The 24,710-nt window shown below is 44.1% G+C and overlaps 1 protein-coding gene across 2 annotated transcripts in view; it reads left to right on the forward strand.

Moving 5' to 3' along the window:
- sbf2 (SET binding factor 2) overlaps positions 1-24,710 on the forward strand; it is a 669,356-nt gene that overhangs the window by 384,540 nt on the left and 260,106 nt on the right. For both annotated transcript variants that reach the window (XM_078549182.1, XM_078549183.1), the window contains one exon: positions 1,962-2,166. In XM_078549182.1, the coding sequence (XP_078405308.1) occupies positions 1,962-2,166 (205 nt within the window). The remainder of the gene's footprint in view (positions 1-1,961; positions 2,167-24,710) is intronic.

The raw sequence follows: 24,710 nt of genomic DNA on the forward strand, positions 1-24,710 counted from the left end.
TTAAGTTTCATGTTTATTTTGTTATTACTTTAAATGTATATTTTTTTCCTTCTCCTCCATCCCATCAATACACGCATATTTTCTTCTCTAATCTTCAGTAGGCCCCATTGCTGCTTCCTGTAGCAGGGATACTGGAACTGCCTGAATCTCAAACTTCTCTCCGTCTGCCATCATTCTCACTCCGCCAATAGGAAGTGCATTTAACTTAAATGAGAATTGACACAACTTAGACCAGAAGTAGAGATAAGCTCAATTGAACACCAAGGCAGGAATTTAAATTTGCTGTTATGTTTAGTAATCTAATAAACAAAAAACAGTCAATTTAATGGGCAGCTTCGTCATTTTTTAGGGAAGGTAATATGCTCCTTCTTTGAGTTATTGGTCAGTTAATTAAATGGTAGACTGTGCGAATTGGAACTTTTTTTTTTAAGTACATTGTACACACAAACTTATTTTTCTCACTAGAAGACAATATACATTAGGCAGTAATTATATTGAAAAGAAGTTAAGTTTTATGGTTGAATCATTTGGAATCTGAGCTACCTTTCAATGTTTGTCTGTTCAACCTCGACATAAAGTGCAATATTGCTGTACTCCTCTTTGGGACAAAATAAATTGCCTGAGAAGTTCTTCTCCTTAAGAAATTTGTTACATAGTGCCCTCTTTTTGTCCTGTAACCTACCCCCAATCCATATAAAATCTTCTAAATAATGGGTAACAATCATATTCAAGACATGTTATTTTGTGATTTCTAGTGATACCTTTGCTGCAAATCATGGAATATTGCAGTTCATAGTTCAAAAAATAATCCTTGATTATCCTTTGGGAACTTCTAGCTTTTTGAAAAGTTGGTAAAGCAACACTTTCACATGATCGCATTTTTGTGACACCAAGTCGTCCTTCAGTCTTAACCTACTGAGGCTTGCTTCAACTGGCTCAGTTCGAGTTGATTTATTCTTGGTCTTCTGTTAATTTCATTTTTTGATTTATCTGGGGTAGATTTATCCTAATGTCAGATACCGACAATCCTGCTAACAATGTCTTCAGACATTGCACAACTTTTAGAATTTACAGATTTAGAAAAAAGGATTAATGTAACTCTTGTGGTCAGTATAGTCATACAATGAACAGAAGAAGTAGGAGCAGGAATAGGCCATTTGGCCCTGCAAGCCTGCTCAGCCATTCAACTAGATCATTCTCTCAATATCCCCATATCCCTTAATTCCCTTAGTACCCCAAATATCTATTGACCTCTGTCTTTGTTATACTCAAATAGAGAGTATTCACATTATCTCCTCTCTTCTTCCATCCTAGCCATTAAAAATGTGGTGAAAAGCTGAGGCCCCAGAATAGATTGCTGAAGAATGCCACTGGTTACATCTGTCCAACAAGAAAATGTTCCCTTTACCCCTACTTGGTGTCTCCTACCTTTCCATATCACAATGTTAACTCCAATTCTGTATGCTCTCATTTTTGTTCATTTCTTTATCAAATACCTTTGGAAAGTCCTTTTATACAGCAGCTGTTGGGCTTCCCCATCCATCATGTTAGCGACTCTTTCAAAACTTTGATGAGATAAATTAGACATAAATCATCCTTCATAAATCCATGCTGATCTCTTTCATCAAGCAACTGTCAATGGTAGCAGCATTCCAAAGAGCTGCTCAATCAAGGTAGTAATGCCTTGATGAATGTTGGCAAATTACTCCCTCCATGTAGCTTCCTTCAAACAACTTCAAGTAAAACCTTCCAAGTGTTGGCTCAAGAGTTATCTATTTTTTTTTTTAAAAATTGTGTTCTTTACCCTTCCTGGTTTGGCCTGCATTACTATGAGGTACGATAAGGGGATAGACTTTGCAGCTTAGTTCCACATGGTGATCTCCTCTACACTGTCTATAGGTGCAGTTCATAATGATTGAAACTTAATTATCTGTTTTTCCATTTGAAAAAATTTGCTGTAGGAAAATCCAAATCCACACATGGCTTTTCAGAAAGTGCCTAAACCAACTGAAGGTTCACATATGAGGGTGCATGTACTTCCATTTCCCAGGATAAATGAAGATAAAGTACAGGCTCTTCTCCAAGAAGGTCTCTCCAAGCACCTTAATTCACCACCTGCTGTTCGGGTTGAGAAAAAGTGCATTGTGCCTGCTGGCCCACCAGTTGGTGCGTATCAATATTTTGCCTCAAGGCTAGCCTTGAACTTCTGGTAGCACATTTATCATGATTAAAATAATTGTGTTCATGAGTACTCTGGAAATCAAGTTGTCAAGATATAAAAGAATTCTGTAGGATGTGATATGTGTTTTCCTTTATCCTGTTTATTTTGCTTCTGTTGTTTGTTTGATACACATGTTTTATGGATGATTTAATGCAGTTATAGTTATGCCTAATACGAATAGTAACTGGCGCTGTTCATGTGGGCTGCGTAAGAGTGCTCCCTATGCTTTTGATATTACCTGTAATTTTTAAAGTAGAAAAATAGTAAAATAACACAATTCTAAGCATAAACTATTAATATTTATTTAAAGGTATATGCTCTTTTTAATTCCAACCACCCTACCCCCACACTCTTCCCCCTAACAGCCCAAACACAAAAGAAATTTGTGGTTGGTGAGGTTGGAGAATTAAACAGATTTCTGTCTGCACTCATTGTTCTTTCTAAGCACTCCCAGGTCAGGTATAGCACAGGTTAAATGCAGTTCAGAGCTTTCCCTGGACTCCCAACAATGTATCGTCAGCACAATGTCTGAAAATCACCACTCCTGCACTATTTTAATCTTTCTAATTTCCACACTGCAATTATCAATCTCTGACATTATTCATTTAGTTCCATGTTGTGGTCAGTTTTTGTTCCCTGTGAACTTCTGTCCTTTGGAAGTTACTGCCAAAACTAACACTGGAGTTTTCCATTTAATCTGTCCAGGTTGTATTCAAACTGAACTCCTAGAAATTTGAGTCATATTCTGTTTTTGTTTTGTTTGGATGTGTTTTTGTAGTTTGTTTATTCCCACACGGTATTTCACACGATAAGAAAATACCCTTAAATAAAAATGTCTGACTAATGTTGCTTTGGCACCAGGTGGTGCAGAGCAGCTTCTTATTTTGGTGGTGGGTGGAAGTTTCCTCCTTCCTTTCGCTTGAAATTTGATCTTAGTTTGCACTGTATCTGATGACTTAACTGAGAATGACTGGTTGTCACCTAGAGAAGACCTAAATTCATATATTAATGGAAATTGGGATTTCAACCCAACTTTGCTCTTTTTAGACCATGTTCTAACCAACTATTCCTCTTAGTTCTCTATTTAAAAATTCTAACAGCTCCATATAAGTTCCATCCTGTTTCTTAACTGCTAAGTATTCTGCAAATGAATATCCTGGAATGTGTGCCTATTATGCTTATGCCGGTATAATTTAAACATGTATGTTTATGCATTCAAATTTTGCTTAAAATATTATCATCTGATACACTCAGCATGAAAACTTCACAGGTATGGAATTTGTTACAATCCGTTTAGGGACCGTTAACATTTAAAGAGAAATCTGAACACCTCGTTTTAACTAATAGAACTGCGTCACAGGATTTCACTTTTTTTTAAACAAAACACAAACTTTATTGTATATAGAACAAATTGCGCAAAGCCAATATAAGTAAGTTAACACTATATCTTATAACTACATATGTTATACATTAAGGTTTACTTTTCACTCCTCTGCTCTCCCCCAAGGATTTTCTTATCAGACTATCAATCTGAAAGTTGTTTACTTCTGTAGGGACCACCTTAAACTAAATAGTGGGCGGAAGGGATAACTTGAGAGGAGATATGGTAAATCAAAGGGATATAATGAGGTGATAGAGCAAAGCAGCAATCTTTTCTTATTCATTCATGGGATGTGGGCTTCCCTGACTGAGCCAGCCTTTTTGCCCATCCCTAGTTGCCCTTGAGAAGGTGGTGGTAGGCTGCCTTCTTGAACTGCTGCAGTCCATGTGGTGTAAGTGCACCCACAGTGCTGTTAGGAAGGGAGTTCCGGGATTTTGACCCAGTGACAGTGAAGGAGCGGCAATATATTTCCAAGTCAGGATGGTGAGTGACTTGGAGTGGAACTTCTAGGCAATGGTGTCCCATCTATCTGCTGTCCTTGTCCTTCTAGATGATAGTGGTCGTGGGTTTGGAAGGTGCTGTCTAAGGAGCCTTGGTGAGTACCTGCAGTGCATCTTGTAGATGGTACACACTGCTGCTACTGTGCGTCGGTGGTGGAGGGAGTGAATGTTTGTGGATGTGGTGCCAATCTAGCGGACTGCTTTGTTCTGGACGGTGTCAAGCTTCTTGAGTATTGCGGGAGCTACACTCATCCAGGCAAGTGGGGAGTATTCCATCACACTCCTGACTTGTGCATTGTAGATGGTGGACAGGCTTTGGGGAGTCAGGAGTTGAGTAACTCATTGCAGGATTACTAGCCTCTGACCTGCTCTTGTAGCCACAGTATTTAAATGGCTAGTCCAGTTGTGTTTCTGGTCAGTGGTAACCCCCAGGATGTTGATAGTAGGGGATTCAGTGATGGTAATGCCATTGAACATCAAGGGGTGATGGTTGGATTCTCTTATTGGAGATGGTCATTGCCTGGCATTTGTGTGGCGCAAATGTTACTTGCCACTTGACAGCCCAATCCTGGATATTGTCCAGGCCTTGCTGCATTTGGACATAGACTGCTTCAGAATCTGAGGAGTTGCAAATGGTGTTGAACATTGTGCAATCATCAGCGAACATCCCACTTCTGACCTTATGATGAAGCAGCTGAAGATGGTTGAGCCTAGGACACTACCCTGAGGAACTCCTGCAGTGATATCCTGGAGCTGAGATGACTGACCTCCAGCAACCACAACTATCTTCCTTTGTGCTAGGTATGACTCCACCCAGCGGAGAGCTTTCCCCTGATTCCCATTGACTCCAGTTTTGCTAGGGCTCCTTGATGCCACACTCAGCCAAATGCTGCCTTGATGTCAAGGGCAGTCACTCTCACCTCACCTCTGGAGTTCAGATCTTTTGTTCCTGCTTAAACCAAGGCTGTAATGAGATCAGGAGCTGAGTGGCCCTGGTGGAACCCAAACTGGGCGTCAGTGAGCAGGTTAATGCCAAGCAAGTGCCGTTTGATAGCACTGTTGATGACCTCTTCCATTACTTTACTAATGATGGAGAGTAGACTGATAGGGATTGACCAGATTGGATTTGTCCTGCTTTTTTGTGTACAGGATGTACCTGGGCAATTTTCCACATAGTCGGGTAGATGCTAGTGTTGCAGCCATGCTGCGTCCATAGCCAAGCTGTTGCAGTAAGTTCTGCAGCACAAGTCTTCAGTACTATTGCCAGAATTTTGTCAGGCCCCATAGCCTTTGCACTATCCAGTGCCTTCAGCTGTTTCTTGATATCATGTGGAGTGAATCGAATTGACTGAAGACTGGTATCTGTGATGCTGGGGACCTCCGATGGAGGCCAAGATGGATCATCCACTCAGCACTTCTGGCTGAAGATTGTAGCAAATGCTTCAGCCCTATCTTTTGCACTGCTGTGCTGGGCTCCTCCATCATTGATGATGGGGATATTTGTGGAGCCTCCGCCTCCAGTGAGTTATTTAATTTAATTGTCCACCACCATTCACAATTGGATGTGGCAGGACTGCAGAGCTTAGATCTGATCCATTGGTTGTGGGATCACTTAGCTCTTTCTATGTCTTGCTGCTTATGCTGATTGGTATGAAAGTAGTCTTGTTTTATAGTTTCACCAGGTTGATACCTCATTTTTAGGCATGCTTGGTGCTGCTCCTGGCATGCCCTCCTGTGCTGTTCATTGAATCAGGGTTGATCCCCTGGCTTGATGGTAATGGTAGAATGGGGGAGGACATGAGGTTACTGATTGTGGTTGAGTACAGTTCTTCTGCTGATGGCCCACAGCGCCTCATGGATGCCCAGTGTTGAGTTGCTATATCTATTTGAAATCTATCGCATTTCACACAGTGGTAGTGCCACACAACACAATGGAGGGTATCCTCAATGTGAAGGCAGGACTTCATCTCCACAACGACTGTGCAGTGGTCACTCCTACTGACACTGCCATGGACAGCTGTATTTGTGGCAGGCAGGTTGGTGAGGATGAGGTCAAGTTTTTCCCTCTTGGTTCCCTCACCACCGGCTGCAGACCCAGCCTTAGCAGCTATGTCCTTTAGAACTCGGCCAGCTCGGTCAGTAACAGTGCTACCGAGCCACTCTTGGTATTGGACTTTGAAGTCCCCCATCCAAAGTACATTCTGCGCCCTTGCCACCCTCAGTGCTTCCTCCAAGTGATGTTCAACATGGAGGAGCACTGATTCATCAGCTGAGGGAGGGCAGCACGTGGTAATCAGCTGGAGGTTTCCTTGCCCATGTTTGACCTAATTGCCATGAGACTTCATGGTGTCCAGAGCCGATGATGAGGACTCCCAAGGCAACTCCCTCCCATATACCACTTTGCTGGGTCTGTCTGCTGGTGGGACAGAACATACCCAGGGATGTTGATAGTGGCATATGGGACATTAGATTTGGGTGGTGATAACCAGAGTGTGGCAGGAAGGGACAGAGTATAGAAACTTGCACTAGCACTTTAGGCAAAAATGGTAAAAAGTCACAGTTAAAGGCTTTGTATCTGAATGCGTGCAACATTTGTTACAAAATGGATGAATTGTTAGCACAGATAGAGATAATTACTTATGACCTGATAGCTATTTCAGAGAAATGGTTGTAAGGTGACCAAAGCTAGGATGTAAATATTGAAGGGTATTTGACCTTTCAAAAAGGTGGTGGGGTAGATCCATTATTTAAGAATGTCATTAGAACAGTAGCCAGAGTTGGCCTTAGTTCAGAAGAACAAGTTTGGGTCGCGATATGAAATAGAAAAGCTAAGAGGTCATTTGTGGGAGTAGCTTATAGGCCCCCTAAATTACACAGTAGAACAGAATATATGGGAAGAAATAAATGGGGCAGGTAGGAAAGGTACCGCAATAATCATGGGTGACTTTAATTTACATGGAGATTGGGCAAATCAGATTGGCAAAGGCAGCTTGGAAAATAAGTTCATAGAGTGTATTCAGGATAATTTCTTAGAGCAGCATATTCCAGAGCCAACCAAGGAGCAGCAGATTGGCTATAATCTTCCAAAATTCCTTAGATTCTGGAAGGGTCCCTGCAGATTGAAAAATAGCAAATGTAACACCTTTATTCAAGAAAAGAGTGAGACAGAAAGCAGGCAACTATACATCAGTTAGCCTAACATCTGTCATAGCGAAATTGCTAGAATCCATTATTAAGGAGGTGATAGCAGGATACTTAGAAAATAGTAATAGGATCAGGCAGAGTCAACATGGTTTTGTGAGAGGAAAATCATGTTTAACTAATTTATTACCGTTCTTTCATAACATTACAAGCAAGGTGGATAAAGGGGATCCTCTAGGTCTAATTGGATTTCCAAAAGACATTTGATAAGGTTCCGCATCAGAGCTTACTGCAAAAGATAAGAGCACATGGTGTAGGGAGTAACATATAGCATAGATAAAAGATTGGTTAGCTAACAGGAAGCAGAGAGAAGGGAAAAATAGCCTTTTTCAGTTGGCAAGATGTGACAAGTAAAGCGCTGCAGGGATCAGTGCTGGTGCCTGAATTATTTACAGACTATATCAATGACTTGGATGAAGGGACTGAATGTATGGTAGCTACATTTGCTGATGACACCAAGATAGGTAGGAAAGTAAGTTGTCAAGAGGAAGTAAAGAGTCGACAATGGGATAAATATGTTAAGTGAGTGGGCAGAAATTTGGCAGATAGAATATAATGTAGGAAAATGTGAACTTGTCCATTTTGGCCAGAGGAATAAAAAAGTAGTACACTATTTAAATTGGGAGAGATTTCAGAACTTGCTGGTACAGAGCTGGGTGTCCTGGTACATGAATCACATAAGGTTAGTATGCAAGTACAGCAAGTGATTAGGAAGGCAAGTGGAATGTTAGTGTTAATTGCAAGGGGAATGGAATATGGAAATAAGGATGCTTTACTGCAGCTGTACAGGGCCTTGGTGAGACCACATCTGGAGTACTGTGTACAATTTTGTTTTTCTTATTTGAAAAAGCTATAACTGCATTCAAGGCAGTTCAGAGAGGGCTCACTCAACTAACTCTTGGGATGAAGGCGGTATCTTATCAGGAAAGGTTGAGCAGGTTGGGCCTATATCCATTGGAATTTAGAAGAATGAGAGGTGATCTATTGAAACATATAAGATCCTGAGGGGACCTGATGGGATGGATACTGGGAGGATGTTTCCACTTGTGGGGAGACCAGGGCCCGGACTTGCGTCCACTGTTTGGGTTCACCGAGTTGGGAGATTTCTCTGCTTGGTGAACCTGACCTTTAAAAATGTCTGTCCACAGCTCGGATTTTTGGTCAGGGAGTTTGGGCTGGAACAGGTGTCGGGACGGGCAACCCCGGAACAAATGCTCAAGCTGCCAAGTGCGGAGGCGGGATGGGTACAAGGCCTGCCTCTGTTCTCTGGCACTGTGTTTAATTACATTTTTTAAAATAGTAAGACAAAAACCATCCCTCCAACCCTCAACCCTCTCACCCTCCTATACACTCCTTATGCCCCATCCATGCCAACCAATGCCCCCCACCGTCCTCATGGCCCCTATAACCACTGTGCCAACTTCATCCACCCACTATGTCCCCCATACCCAGTATGCCAGCTTACTGCTCCTCTACCCATCCCTCATGGTCCTCATTCCCCTATGCCAACTTACTGCCAACTCATTGCCAACTCATGATAAGCCATGCCACCCAACCACCACCCTTTGTCCTTAACCCCTCCATGCCACCTCACCTTCTATCCTTGGACAGTTCCTTGGCAGCTTTGACACTTCCTGGATAACTTTTGACAGCTTTGACATTTCCTGGATACATTTGACGCTTCCTGGATAGCCTTGGCAGGTTTGATGCTTCCTAGATGGCTTTGGCAGGTTTGACACTTCGCAGCCAGCATTGACAGGGTTGACATTTCCTGGATATCTTTGACAGCTTTGACAGGTTTCACACTTCCTTGACAGCTTTGACAGCTGGACAGCTTTTGAACAGTTCCTTGACAGAACATAAAAACATAAGAAATAGGAACAGTAGACCATACGGCCCCTCGAGCCTGCTCCGCCATTCAATAAGATCAACAAGATCTTCCTGTGTTTTGATTTCCACATTCCCATCTACAACCAATAACTTTTGATTCCCTTGCCTAACAAAAATCTATCTACATCTGCCTTAAAAATATTCAATGACCCCGCCTCCACTGCCTTCCAAAGTTGCACAACCCTCAGAGAAAAAATTACTCGGCATCGCTGGCCTAAAAGGGTGACCCCTAATTTTAAAACAGTGCCCCCTAGTTCTGGACTCACCCACAAGAAGAAACATCCTTTCGACGTCCACCTTCTCAAGGCCGTTCAGGATCTTGTATACTTCAATCAAATCACCCCTCACTCTTCTAAACTCCAGTGGAAACAAGCCCAATCTGTCCAACCTTTCCTCAAAAGACAACCCTTTCATTCCAGGTATCAATCCAGTAAACCTCCTCTGAACGCTTCCAATGTATTTACACACTTCCTTAAATAAGGAGACCAAAACTGCACACAATATTCGAGATGTGGTCTCACCAATACCCTGTATAACTGAAGCATAATATCTTTACTTCTATGTTCAATTGCTCTCGTAATAAAGGATAGTGTTCCATTAGCCTTCTTAATTACTTATTGTACCTGCATGCTAACTTTTTGTGACTTGTACTGGAACACCTAGATCCCTCTGCACCTCAGAATTATGCAGCTGTTCTCCATTTAAATAATACTCTGCTCTTTTGTTCTTCCTGCCAAAGTGAACAACTTCACATTTTCCCTCATTAAACTCCATTTGCCAGATCTTTGCCCATTCACTCAACCTATCTATTTCCATCTGCAACCTCCTCATGTCCTCTTCACAACATACTTTGCTACCTATCTTTGTGTTGTTGTGGAGTATTTTAAACCACCACTTGACTCAGGGCCTTTCATTCAAATGTCAAGCAGCTTTTATTTTTACACCGGTTGGGGAGACAATCTCTACTGGTAAACCAGGAGACATCTCCAATGATAGAGTTTCAAGCAGTTTATGTACTATTCTATGGAACTTCAGTTTTCCAACTGAAGCTCCATCCCTCATGTTTTGAATCCACCCAGGATTACAGGTATCTCCGGGACATACAACATTCCTCAGACTGCTGTTCTCGCCGCATCCTGAGATCCATGCTCAGTGCCATGCACCACCATATTAACACACTTGACCTCTCCCTCCAGCAGCATCGACTCATCCTATCTCAAAGCTGTCTTTGTCTCCAGTTTTATTTTTTCTCTGTCTCATCGGACGCCTTAACAAGAAACTATTCCGCTTCCTTTCAGATGCCAAGGGACGCAAGCTCCAACAACTTATTGATACCAATGCATATCCAGGACCATCCACCCCTTCCTATCCCTCTGACCCCATCCTGTCTTCTAATCCCAGCCCTTGCTCTGTATTCACTATACCCTCTGACCTTCTTTCTGATGCTGAACATTCTGTACTCAGCAAAGGATTCAGTTTCATACCCTTACGCCCTCATCTCAATGAATTTTGGGCTCGGCATGATGCTGAACTCTTTTTCCGCTGCCTTCGTCTCCGTGCTCACTTCTTTGGGCAGGAGTCCTCCCCTCATTCCACGGATCCTTTCACCCGCTTCCAGTATTCTCCCTCCACCTGGACCCTCCCCCTGGCCTCTTGATCTTTTCATTAAGAACTGTTGGCGTGACATTGGCCGTCTCAATTTCTCTGTTCCTCTCACTCATTCTAACCTTTCTCCTCCTGAACTTGTTGCACTCTGTTCTCTTAGGTCCAATCCTGACTTTGTTATCAATCCTGCTGACAAGGGTGGTTCTGTTGTTGTCTGGCATACTGACCTCTACCTCGCAGAGGCTGAGCACCAACTCTCAGACACTTCACCTACCTCCCCCGGACCATGCCCCCACCACCGAGCATCAAGCCATTGTTTCCAGGACTGTCACTGACCTCAACTTCTCTGGAGATCTTTCCTCCACAGCTTTCAACCTCATAGTCTTCCAATCCTAGACAGCCCACTTCCACCTCCTTCCCAAAATCCACAAACAAGACTGTCCCGGTAGCCAGTAGACTGATCGTGTCAGCCTGTTCCTGCCCCACGGAACTCATTTCTTCTTATCTTGACTCCGTTCTCTCTCCCCTTGTCCAGTCTCATTTCACCTACATCTGCGATTCCTCTGATGCCTTACGTCAGATCAACAATTTCCAGTTCCCTGGCCCTAACTGCCTCCTCTTCGCCATGGATGTTTAATCCCTCTACACCTCTACCCCCCACCAGGATGGTCTGAGGGCTCTCCACTTCTTCCTTGAACAGAAGCCTGAACAATTCCCAGCCACCACCACTCTCCCCTGTCTGGCTGAACTTGTTCTCTCACTGATCAATTTCTCCTTAAACTTGCCAAATAAAAGGTGTGGCTCTGGGTACCCGCATGGGGTCCCAGTTATGCCTGTCTCTTAAAGGAGCATGTGGAACATTCCTTGTTCCAGTCCTACTCAGGCCCCCTCCCCACAATTATTTTTTCGGTATATCGATGACAGTTTCGGTGCCGCTTCATGCTCTCATCTGGATCTGGATAAATGTATCAATTTTGCATCCAATTTCCACCCCTCTATCACCTTCATATGGTCCATCTCTGACACTTCCATTCCCTTCCTTGACCTCTCTGTCTCCATTTCTGGCAATAGACTCTCCACCAATATTCATTACAAGTCCACCGACTCCACAGATACCTCAACTACAGTTCCTCACACCCTGCTTCCTGTAAGGACTCCATTCTCTCAGTTCCTTTGCCTCTGTCACATCTGTTCTGATGATGCTCCTTTCCAAAACGGCACTTCTGACATGTCTTCCTTCATCCTTAACCAAGGTTCTCCCCCCCTCCACCTGTGGTTGACAGGGCCCTCAGCTGTGGCCGACCCATCTCCCACGCCTCTGTCCTCACACCTTCCTCTCCCTCCCAGAACCATAACAGGGCCTCCCCTTTTCACCCCACCAGCCTCTGCATTCAAAGGATCATCCCCGACATTTCTGCCAACTCCAGCATGATGCCACCACCAAACAAATCATCCCCCCCACCCCACCCCGGTTCAGCACTCCATAGGGACCGTTCCCTCCAGGACACCCTTGTCCACTCCTCTGTCACCCCAACGTCTCATTTCCTTCCCATGAAATCGCAGAAGGTGTAACCGCTCCCCTTTACCTCCTCACCGTCCAAGGGCCCAAACACTCCTTTCAGGTGAAGCAGTGCTTCACTTGCACCCCCTTCAATTCATCCGCTGCTCCCAACGTGGTCTGCTCTACATCGGGGGAACCAAATGCAGACTGGGTGACCGCTTTGTGGAACACCTCCGGTCTGTCTGCAAGCATGACCCAGACCTTCCGGTCGCTTGCCATTTCAGCACACTACCCTGCTCTCATGCCCACATGTCCGCCCTTGGCCTGCCACAATGTTCCAGTGAAGCCCGGCACACACTGTAGGAATAGCACCTCATCTTCCGATTAGGCACTTAACAGCCTTCTGGACTTAACATTAAGTTCAGCAGCTTCAGACCATGAACTCTCTCCTTCATTCTCAACCCCCTTTTTTTAATCCCCTTTTTTCTACATTCATTTGTTTTTATCCACTTATTTTTACTTGTATTCATTTACCTGTAGTTTTATGACCTTTTTTATCCCCCCTTCTATCCCATTTTCTATCCCTTTTTTCCCCCACCACCGCACCCCTCCCCCCACCCCATCCCATCCCTACAGGGTTACCTGTTACTTATTCCAGATTGTTCTTTAACACAATGCTACCCTTGTTCTGCTATTATTACATTCTGCTTTCTTACCTTTATGTCACTATCAGCACCTTTTTTTTTTAGCACTAACCACTACCATTAACACTCCCTTTGTCCTTTAGTTCATGACATCTTTATCAATCCCTCCTCTGTCCCCACCAATCGCTGGCCTTCTATCCAGCTCCACCTGCACCACTCCCCATAAACTGTCTAAATTTCATCACATTTCCACTTCTCTTCAGCTCTGAAGAAGAGCCATACGGACTAGAAATGTTAACTCTTTCTCTCCACGGATTCTGCCAGATCCGCTGAGTTTTTCCAGCGTTTCCTGTTTTTGTTTCAGATTTACTGCATTCGCAGTATTTTGCTTTCATATACTATTCTAATTGTGTTACAATCACAGTGCCGTCTACAACAGAACTGATATTATTAAAAGCACTGGAATGTAGGACATCACAACAATGGCACAGGATAACCACCATCATGTAATCTAATTAAGAAATGGAGGAGACCATTGTCACAACCAAATGGCTCAAGACAATGTCCATTCATCCCTGTCAAGGAAGGAGAGAAACCTTTTACATAAAGATCAACATTGGAGTCAGGGGCAGCTCATCTTGGTAGGATCCATTGTTTTCAGATGTGGAAATAACATCAGCACTGAGCAGGTCGAACAGACCTGCTGGATCAAAGTGGGTGCTAAGCACCAGTCATCCAGCAGGATGTCCTCGGGATGTGATTATGATATTGTTTACTGAAGCAAACTGTGTGACTCACATGTCTGCAATAAAGTTGCTTTGTTGCTTTTGCACTTAATAAGCTTAACGATTGGGAATCATTTTAACCCCATAATTGCTGTACTGAAGCCCCACTTCAGGCCCCCCTTTGGTATTTGGCTACCCTGCCCAAGTAAACAAACCTAATCCTATGAAATCCTTGGTCCTCTGTCCCGTTGTGATCAGGCACACAGTTTGGAGGACCTTTGCTTTGCTTCTTCCTTTCCCCGTTTCTTCCTACATGCTGCAATTCCCCAACCTATAGCTAACAGCAACTGTAACACTACCAAGACTTGGGAGATAACTTGGATCCAAGGTTGGTTTCAACATTCCAGTTCCACAGTTGCTCCCAACAAGTTCTGGCTCTTAGATCCTTCTCTGTATCTCTCTTCAAAATTGTTAGGCCCTGTTTCAAAACATGGTATCATTGCACTACTCTGCCTAAACTCGCCTTAATTTCTTGTAAGTGTTCAGGTAAGTGGGGAATAGGCACCCCTTCTGGGGTCTTCATATTGTTCCAGGTCCTCTCATATATGATCTGTAACATTTATAGTAACCAGCTCCCTTGATTTTTAAATACACCAGTCTACTATGTCCAACAGTAACAGAGGCCCGGGGTTTAAAACAGAAATTTGGTATTGTGATATTACACGTAAGGTCTGCGTATTAATATTTGACTTTGGCGGTAGTAACACAGTAACCCCCTCCTTGGCCTCTGTACCCTAAGCGGGCATAATGGTGATCGGTGTGGGATATTTCAAACAAAAACCTCTGTCCTGTTATAGCCACACTCATTCTTTGCGCCCTGGCCCTGGGTGTGGGCTGCCTTTCCGGTGACACCCGCTCAGGGACGCTCCTCTAATTGTACCATTCTTAATGGCATAGATGTGCGTTGGGTAATACCTAAAATAGGTTTCTCCTCAGATCAGGCCAATGTTTTCCATTCGGTACAGAGGATATGGCTGAGCATCTGATTCGACCACGGGGTAGTACTTGCTACGCAGCCTTGGACCACCAGGTAGACTCTGGTCATACCTTTGAGAATGCAGGCATTCACCAAACCCGATTGCTGTGCGAGGTTGTGGAGGTAGGAACTGTTAATCCCATTGGGCACCTCGCCTGGTTGGATCTGAGTCAGGTTGTGTCTTAGTTGACCTACTCCCCAATGGCCACAAGCGTGACATGGGTCTCCCTTTTCTCCCACCTCAGCCTGTTCCAGATTTCTATCATTCAGTCGGTTAGTAATCTCAGCATGGCTTTCTATTACCCTTATCCCCCTTAACAAGTCTGTAACTGTCCGTGTGCCTAAACGTACTCCTGTCTGGGCGGCTTGCTTTCCTCTCTCCTTTAACCCCTGTAGTAACCCCCTTTAGCCATTCCACACTAGACTGAACAGTTTGTATGTCTAACGCCTTCACAAAGGACGTTCCCGTATTTACTCCTGTCAAAACATCATTGATTAAACCTCTCCTGTCCTGTGGTGGAATGCAGCATGCCCTCTAAACCTAGTTGCACCCGTGGCAGAAGCTGCCTTGTTGATTATATCCTTTGTTAGTGTTTCATACAATTTCTTAATACCTTCAAATTCTCCACAATGCCTAGGCCATTGTAACATTGTTAGGTTCGGCAATACCGGTACAGTTTCATGTTTTACATTGTGATACAGTTGCTCATTGTCCGTAAATAATATCAGTCAGTTTAGTGGGCCTGGTGTCAATTCTGGGCACTGTAACAGTGCTGTCCTCATTGTTGATATCGTTGGTATAGCCATGGTTGACGATGTGGGTGCTCTCATTGTTATTGGGGGGTGGTGCAACATGGCATACAATAGTCCATATTACAACCCCGCCCTCGCAAGACATATCCTCCCCCTGCTTGGCCCCGTACGTGCTGCTGTCTTGTGCATCTCATCATACTGGTAGCGTTAGTCATTTTACACGGCCCACATGGTGTTGAACTCAAGCTTACCCACGCACCGTTACACATATAACACCCTTTCTCCTGTTTTTCACACTCGTAAGTGGTTGACAAGGTGAAACCCATTTTAGAGTCATCTTTGGGGGATCTCAATCTGCATTCCATTTCTTCCCGTTCTTTGCGCTTGTTGTGAGAATTGTTCCGATTGTCACACTCGTCAAAATTAATGCTTTCATAGTGGCCATACTGTTTGGGGATAAGCATAACCCTGGCCATCACCAGTCAGCTAGCCAGTTCTGTAAAACAAAATCAGTTAAAACTTTATTCAGTAAAGAGCCGATGCACACATGATAGGCTATACAACTTCTTCTTTGGTCATGCCAGACCCACAGTTCCTTGGTCTTGCGGATCAGTAAAACGTTTTAGTTGCGACCAATGTTTCCATCTCCCTTTCCCTTTCATGTCCACACAAGCGCATGTATCGCTGGTCATCATCACCTATCCACCTAGGAGCGAATCCTACCCATTCGGGGACCACCCATATATATACCCTCTCCTCTACCTTGAGCACTGGTTCATTATTGCCCTTATTCTTCCTTTCCTGATCTTGGATGTCTTATTGTGCTCTCACCTCCTGTATGAACTCACGTAGTTGGTTACCTAATTGTTGTACATAGCTCCTAATACGATCCCTTACTGGATCTAGTTCTAGTTCTTCGCTACCAGTCAATATTCCTCCTGGTAGTCACATAGCACATCCCATCATAGTTCAAATGGGGTCAGTCAAGTTGTCCAGTTGGGTGTTGCTCATAGATGTGTGAGTATACATGGAAGGACATCTGCCCATCCTTGTCCTGTTTCTGCAATAGCTTTTGCCAGAGTGGTTTTTAAAGTTCTATTCATTCACTCGACCATACTTGAGCTTTGTGGGTGATATGGGACATGGAATCTCTGTTGGACTCCTAACAATTTACAGGCTTCCTTCATAACCTTCCCTTATAAAGTGAGTATCTTGGTCTGAATCTATTAGTAAGAGAATTCCCCAGTGGGGAGTTATTTCCTATGCCAGTATTTGGGCTCCAGTCCTAGCGCTGCAGTCTCAGGTGGGAAGCACTTCTACCCACCTGGTAAATTGATTGATTACTACTAAGCAGTATTTCTTGTCCCTATTGTTAGGCAGGGGTCTGGTAAAATCTATTTGCAGTTTTTCCCATAGGCCTTTAGGCCTTGGTTGGTGGGCCATTTTAACTTTGATTGGCTTTCTGGGGTTGTACCATCCGCATGTTATGCATCGCTGACAGTGTTTGGACACACCTCTCCCCATTCCGTTCACCACCAATCCTTTGTTAGCCCATCATACATTGCCTGACACGCACTGTGGTCAGGGCTGTGATAGATTTCTAATAGATTTGTTTGGATACAATCTGCGGCCGTTAACTGTGAACCTTTCCTCCATATCCCATCATTTCCTCTAACTGCTCCTTTCTTAGTCCATCGTTCTTGCTACTCCACACTAGCTTCATCCTGTATCTTTGTAATATTCATTTCACATGGTCCCATTGCTACAGCGGCAACTGGGGCTGGTGTTTCTTTCTCAACCGCTTGTCTGGCTGCCTCGTCCCCTAGCATATTTTCTCTCTGTTCCTCAGTTTCCACCTTTCGGTGGGCTCTTATTTTAATCACGGCCGCCTCTGCCGCCCCATGTGCGTCCTCCACTAACCCTCTCACCACGTTCTCATGCCTTATGTGCCTTCCTACTGAGACAATGTATCCTCGCCTACTCCAAGTTATCATGTAATCATGTACCACCCCAAAAGCATATCGGCTGTCTGTGTAGATGTTAACCCTTTTTCCTTTTGCCAGCTTCAAGGTTTCTGTAAGGGCAGCCAGCCCGGCCACCTGGGCTGAGACACTTCCTTCCAGCCCCCCTTTGGTTACCGCTTCATCATCTCCTGTTACCACTGCCCAACCTGTATGCGACTCTCCATATATATATCGTCGAGATCTGTCCACATAAAGAGTGTAGTCGGGGTTTTCCAGTTGTTCGTCTGAGACTGTCCCTTGTGTTTCTTCGTCTGTTGTGGCCTGACACTCGTGTGTCTCCCTTTCCGTTAATATGCCTTCAGCGGGGTTTACTCTAGCATCCCTCACTATCTGAACTGATCTGTCTTTAGGTATTAGGACTGCTTCCCATGCAGCTCTTCTACTGTCCGAAACAGATTTCAATTTCCCTGTGTTCGGCAAGTCTACCAGTGCATGTCGTGTGTGCAACACTACCTGTCCTGACATGGTTATCGGCTTGCAGACTTGTACTGCCCATGCTGTACAGTCTAATGCAGCTACGCATTTTGCCATACCCTGGGCTACCGGGGACTGCTGGGTGGAATAATAAGCTACTGGCCTCACGTCTCTGCCATACTCCTGTAACACTGCTGCATTGTTGAAGTTACCATCCACATTGTAGTGCACATGGAATGGTCGGGACATATTGGGCAACTTAAGGGCGGGGGCTGATATCAGGGCGGCCTTCAAATCTGCATAGGCCTTATCCTTTCCTGGTCCCCGCTCTACCTTTCCTGTTGCTGGCCTCCCTCCGTTTACTAATCGCTGTATTGGTTCCGCGGTTGCTGCAAAGTCTGGTATAAAATATCTGCAGTAATTAAATAGTCCTAACACCTTCCTCACTCTTCTGACGGTTATCAATCTTGGCATGTTTTTGATAGCGGTTTTTCTTTCTTGGGGGAGTATCTTACAACCCTGACTAATTTCATGTCCCAGGTATTTAACCTGTGGTAGTCCCAATTGTGCCTTTTTCAGAGTTACTTTAAATCCTGCCTCCTTTAGGGCCTACAAAGTGCATATTAGTGTGCCCATGTGCCCCTTTTCATCCTCTGAGGCTATCAGTATATCATCTACATATTGTAGTAGTGCATGTTGGTACTTTGCCAAATCTAGTCCTTCTAGGACTTGACTCATTACACGGTAGAATATATTAGGGCTGTTATGGAATCCCTGTGGGACTCTGGTCCAAGTGTATTGTTTCTCTTCCATCGTGAATGTGAATTTTTCTTGTGACTCGCCATCCAATGGTATGGACCACAATCCATTGGCAATGCCCAAGACTGTGAACGCTCTGTGTTCGGGTTTTAATCCATTAAATATCGTGGAGGGACTCGCCACTATGGGGTGTTCTCATGGGGTTACTTTATTAAGGGCAGTATAATTGACTGTCAGTCGATATGCTATGTCCAGTTTCTTTACGGGCCATATAGGGGAATTAGTGGTTGATATGATTTCTCTCAACACCGCTTGCTCTACTAGACCTGTCACTATATTCTGCACGGTTCCCCTTGCCTCTGGTTTTATTGGGTATTATCTATGGGCTCGGTGTTCCGGCCCTGGTATCTTAATCAGTTCCGTCCTTACCAGTCTGCAGTTTTGTTTAGATTCTGCCCAAACCCATTCTATTGCCTTGCACAGTGATCCCCACTTGCCGTCCTTGCTCCAATCCTGGCTTAGGGGTTTTGCGCTGGGTATTTGTGCCACATATTGGATGCCTGGACTTTGTGTCCTTTTCCCTCGCTCCCTCCAGATCTGCTTGTCTTTAACGTATGTTAATTAAGTTTAGTTCACTCAGTATATCTATTCCTAAGATTGTCCCTTCAGGGTTCTCTCATACCCACAATTGTACTGGGAGGATTATACCCCGTTCTCCAATAATTGTCTCACTTTTATAAGCCCTAACCTTTTTCCCTCCACCCCCTGTATTAATATCAAATGTTTGGTCAGAGGAAGTTTCAGATTTGTTATGGACACTGAGGCCCCTGTATCTATTAGTACCTCACACTGCCGGCTCCCTAACAGCGCCGCTAAATATATCCGGGGGTCTTGGCCCTCTCCGGGTGCCGCTGCTACCTATTGTTTCTGACTCAGAGTTTTGATTATCTTGATCTGTTGGTTTTTGTTCATGTCCTCCATACTGGATGTTTGTCCAGTTGGAGGGACCGATTGTTATTTGGGGCCCTGTCCTCCTTTGCCTCCCCCGGCAGACCAACAGTCCTCGGCCTCATGGCCGGGCTTGTTACAGTTCCTACACTTTCTCCTATTTATTTTTTTGGCATATGGCACTCATTGCGCCTATGTCCTGGACGATTGAAATTATAGCAAACCTCACCTCTTCTCCTGTTTTTGCTACGGCTGCCACTGACTCTGCTGCGGCTAGTTTAGCCTTCTGTTGATAGTCTTTGTCCGTAGCCCATCTAACTAAGGAGTCATAATCCTGCATCCTGAAGTGCTTTGCTCAGTCCGTCTTCAAACATTTTTAAGAATGCTGCATCATTCCTTGCTGGGCGTCATATGCTTGAGTGTACCATATAGGATATCTCCTATCTCTCCCCGTAGTCATGTGCTGATTCCCCTCTACTCTGTGTTACTCCCATTATCATACCCCAGTTCACTGGCACCACTCCCAGTGCAGTGGTCACTGCTGTTTTAAAATGATCAAACGCTGCCTGAGGCTCTTGGGTGGCCTGGGTAACGACCGCGCACCAGGTGCCGCCCCTGAAGTCATCGTCCAGTTCCTGCCATTTTGTCTCAGGCATTTTAGCTCGCACTGGACTGGCTATGTCCCGATTACGTAATTGGTGGGTTATTCGCATTTCTCTCAATTTGTCCCAAAAGACTTCATTGCTCTGGCGGGGGTCAGCTTGGCAACATTTCCAATAACTTGATTTTGTTACTTGGGGAAAACGGGACATATGTTGTTCTTAATCGAGCTAGTCCCGGTTGGCCTTGGGCATCCGGGTGTCTGGGCACAACTTCTACTTTAATTGGTGCCACTCCAACGGCACCGTCATATGACAGAGGCAGATATTTTCCTTCTTTGTCTTTTTCATAGTTATACGCCTCACTGTTCATATCCCAATCATCTGGACCTTTGGTCCTGTAATGTGGGGCTGTTGGTAGTACTGGGTAAATGTTAGCTAAGACAGAACAAAAACAAAAATACCTGGAAAAACTCAGCAGGTCTGGCAGCATCTGCGGCGAGGAGCACAGTTAATGTTCCGAGTCCGAATGACCTTTCAACAGAACTAAGTAAAAATAGAAGAGAGGTGAAATATCTTCTATTTTTACTTAGTTCTGTTGAAGGGTCATTCGGACTTGAAACGTTAACTGTGCTCCTCTCCGCAGATGCTACCAGACCTGCTGAGTTTTTCCAGGTATTTTTGTTTTTGTTTTGGATTTCCAGCATCCACAGTTTTTTGCTTTTATCTTAGCTACGGCAGATGTGTTTCTGCACCTTTTGTTCAGATCTCAGTATGCCCTGGCTATTAACAAAGCGGCCTTTTCTTCCTTTTGTTTCTTTACTTTTTTCCACCATGCCCGCTGTTCCCAATCGGGTCATCTGGATTCCATCCCTTCTCTCTCATTTTTGCTATGAGTTTCTGATTCTTTTCTCCTAGGTATCTAATTAACGATCCTCCTGGACCCCACTCGAGTTCTAACTTCTTCTCTGTGGCCATTATTGGTTTAGGTTATTTGTTGTCAGGAGTACGCCTCATTACTTTCTCCCGAAGTAAGCATGTTACTTGCAACTAATACCGAGTATCTTACTATACACGTTTCACCAAAACCCTTACGGACTGACTGAGGTTTGACTCAGACCTGTAAGTTCTTTTGGTCCCAGGGTGTCGGGATCGTGGGCGGCTTTGGCTTTGCCCTAACTATGTGTGGTAATTTGAAAGGTCCTCACGCAGTGGCTTGGCCATCACTCGTCCGTTTCCTCCATCCTTAGTGGGATCTCACCTTCGTCGCCAATTTGTTGTTGAGTATCTTAAACCACTACTCAACACAGGGTCTTTTGTTCAAACGTCAAGCAACCTTTGTTTTTACACCAATGGGGAGACAATCTCTACTGGTAAACCAGGAGAGTTCTCCAACGATACAGAGTTTCAAGCAGTTTATATACTATCCTGATTGCGTTACAATCACAGCGCCGTCTACAACAGAACTGTTCCTCTTAAAAGGACTGGAATTTAGGACATCACAACAATGACGCAGGATAACCACCACCATCTAGTCTAATTAAGAAATGGAGGAGGCCATTGTCACAACCAAATGGCCCAAGACAACGTACATTCACCCCTGTCACGGAAGGAGAGAAATCTTTTACATAAAGATTAACTTTGGAGCCACGGACAGCTCATCCTGGTAGGATCCATTGTTTCCGGTTGTGGAAATAACATCGGCACTGAGCAGGTCTGTCCAAAACTGACTTGTTGGATCAAAGTGGGTGCTAAGCACCAATCATCCAGCAGGATGTCCTCAGGGGATGTGTTTGTGATATTGTTTACTTAAACAAACCGTGTGACTCACACGTCTGCAATAAAGTTGCTTTGTTGCTTTTGCACCTAATAAGCTTCGCGTTCGAGAATCATTTTAACCCCATAATTGCTGTACAGCTTGAAAGCCCCACTTCAGTGTCATCTGCAAATTTAGCTGCCATGTCTTCGCTCCCGTCATCTAAGTAAGTCATTGATGTAAATTGTAAAAAGTTGAGGCATAGATCCATGTGGGACTCCACTCGTCACATCCTGCCAATCCGAAAAAGACCCATTTATGCGTATTCTCTGTTTTCTGCCAGCCAGCCAATCTTCTTTCCATGCTAATATGTTAACCCCTACACAATGTGCTTTTATTTTCCGCAAAAATCTTTTATGTGGCACCTGATGAAATGCTTGCTGGGAATCCAAGTACAGTATGTCTACAGGCTCTCCTGTATCCACCGCACATGTTACTCCTTCAAAACATTCCAATAAATTTGTTAAACATGATTTTCATTTCACAAAACCCTGCCTACTCTTCCTGATTGCCTTGAGCTCTTCTAAAGTGCCCAGCTATAACCCCCTTAATGATCGATTCTAACAACTTCCCTAAGACAGATGTCAAGCTAACTGGCCGAGAGTTTCCTGTTTTCTGCCTCCCTCCCTTCTTGGATAGAGGGGTTAAATTTGCTACTTTCTAATCTGATGGAACCTTTCCAGAATCTAGCGACTTTTGGAAAATTGACACCAACTTTAACACCCTTTATGTGGACTACCTCATCAGCCACCTCTTTTAAGACCCTAGGATGTAGTCCATCGGGACCCAGAGACTTGCCAGCCCGCAGCTCCATCAGTTTGCTTAGTACCGTTTCCCTAGTGATTTTAATTTCACCAAGTACCCCTCTCCCTTTCACCTCCTGATTTGCAGCTATTGCTGGAATGTTTTTTGTATCCTTTATAGTGAACACAGAAGCAAAATATTTGTTCATTTCTTCCGCCATTTCCTCATTATCTACTATGAGCTCCCCACTGTCAGTCTCTAGAGGACCCAACACTCACTTTTCCTTTTCGAATAGCTGTAGAAACTGTTGCTATCCATTTTTACATTTCTAGCTAGCCTCTCATACTCGAATTTCTTGCTCCTGGTGAACCTTTTGGTCATTCTCTGCCGTTCTCTATATTCTGACCAGTCATCTGTCCTGCCACTCATCTTTGCGGAGTTGTATGCTTTTTCCTTAAGTTTGTTGCTTTCCTTAACTTCTTTACTTAACCACAGATCTGTCCCAAAGGTCTTCCCCTTAGGATTTTTCTTTATAATAAGAATGTACTTATTCTGAATACTCTGAAATATCCCCTTAAATGTCTGCCACTGGTTCTCTATTGATCTATTCTCTAGCCTAGTTTCCCAGTTCACTTCAGCTAGCTTAGCTTTCATCCCCACATAGTTGCCCTTATTTAAATTTGATACTAGTCTTAGACCCATTCTTCTCCCTTTCAAACTGGATGTAAAATTCAATCATATTGTGGTTGCTGCTACCTAAGGGGGCCTTTATTCTGAGGTCATTAATTAATTCTGTCACACTACATAATACCAAGTCTAATATAACCTACTCTCTGGTTGGTTCCAGAACATGTTGCTCCAAGAAACTGTCTCAAAAGCATTCTAAGAACTCCTCATCCAGGTACTACTACCAATCTGATTTTTCCAGTTCATATGTAGATTAAAATCACCCATGATTATTGCTGTCCCTTTATCAGAAGCACACAATATTTTCTCTCGAATACTTGGCCTACACTGTGGCTACTGTTAGGGTGCCTGTAGACCACTCCCATGAGTGGCTTCTTTTTCCTATTTTCCTCATCTCCACCCAAACTGATTCTACATCTTGATCTCCTGAACCAAGGTCATCTCTAACTATTGCACCAATGCCCTCTTTGACTAACAGTGCTACCCCTCCACCTTTACCTAGCTTCCTATTTTTCTTAAATGTCATGTACCCCTTAATATTAAGGACTCAATCTTTATCATCCTGCAGCCAAGTCTCCGTAAGTGCTATCAGATCATATTTATTTATTTAAAATGTGGGCCATCAATTCATTTACTTTGTTATGAATGCTATGCGCACTCAAATGCAGAGCCTTCAGTTTTGTCTTTTTGTTACCTTTGTAACATCTAGTGTTGACTGTTGATGTATTCTTATGTTCTTTCTCTCTGTCCCTTCCTGCCATTCTTTGACCCACATTTCACATATTACTGTTTTGCCCTCCTATCTTGACACTACACCTTGAATTGCTACCTCTACCCAAGCTTGATCCCTCATCCCTCTCGTTTAGTTTAAAACCCTCTTTACTTCCTTAGTTATGCGATTTGCGAGGACACTCATCCCAGCATGGGTTCAGGTGTAAACTATCCCAATGTTACAGCCTCCACTTTCCCCAATACTGATGCCAGTGCCGCACAAACCGGAACCCCCTTCTCCCACACTAGTCTTTGAGCCACGCAGTCGCCCCTCTAATCTTATTTGGTTTATGCCAATTTGCTCGTGATTATTACCTTTGAGGCTCTGCTTCTTAATTTGGTACCTAGCTCTTCATACTGACTTTGCAGAACCTCTTTCCTAATTCTACCTGTGTCATTGGTACCTGCATGGACCATGGCGACTGGTTCCTCCCCCTCCTACTGCAAGTTCCTCTCCAGCCCTGAGCAGATGTCCCAAACCCTGGCACTGG

This window comes from Cetorhinus maximus, chromosome 9, assembly GCF_964194155.1.
Source record: "Cetorhinus maximus chromosome 9, sCetMax3.hap1.1, whole genome shotgun sequence".
Lineage (NCBI taxonomy): Eukaryota > Metazoa > Chordata > Chondrichthyes > Lamniformes > Cetorhinidae > Cetorhinus > Cetorhinus maximus.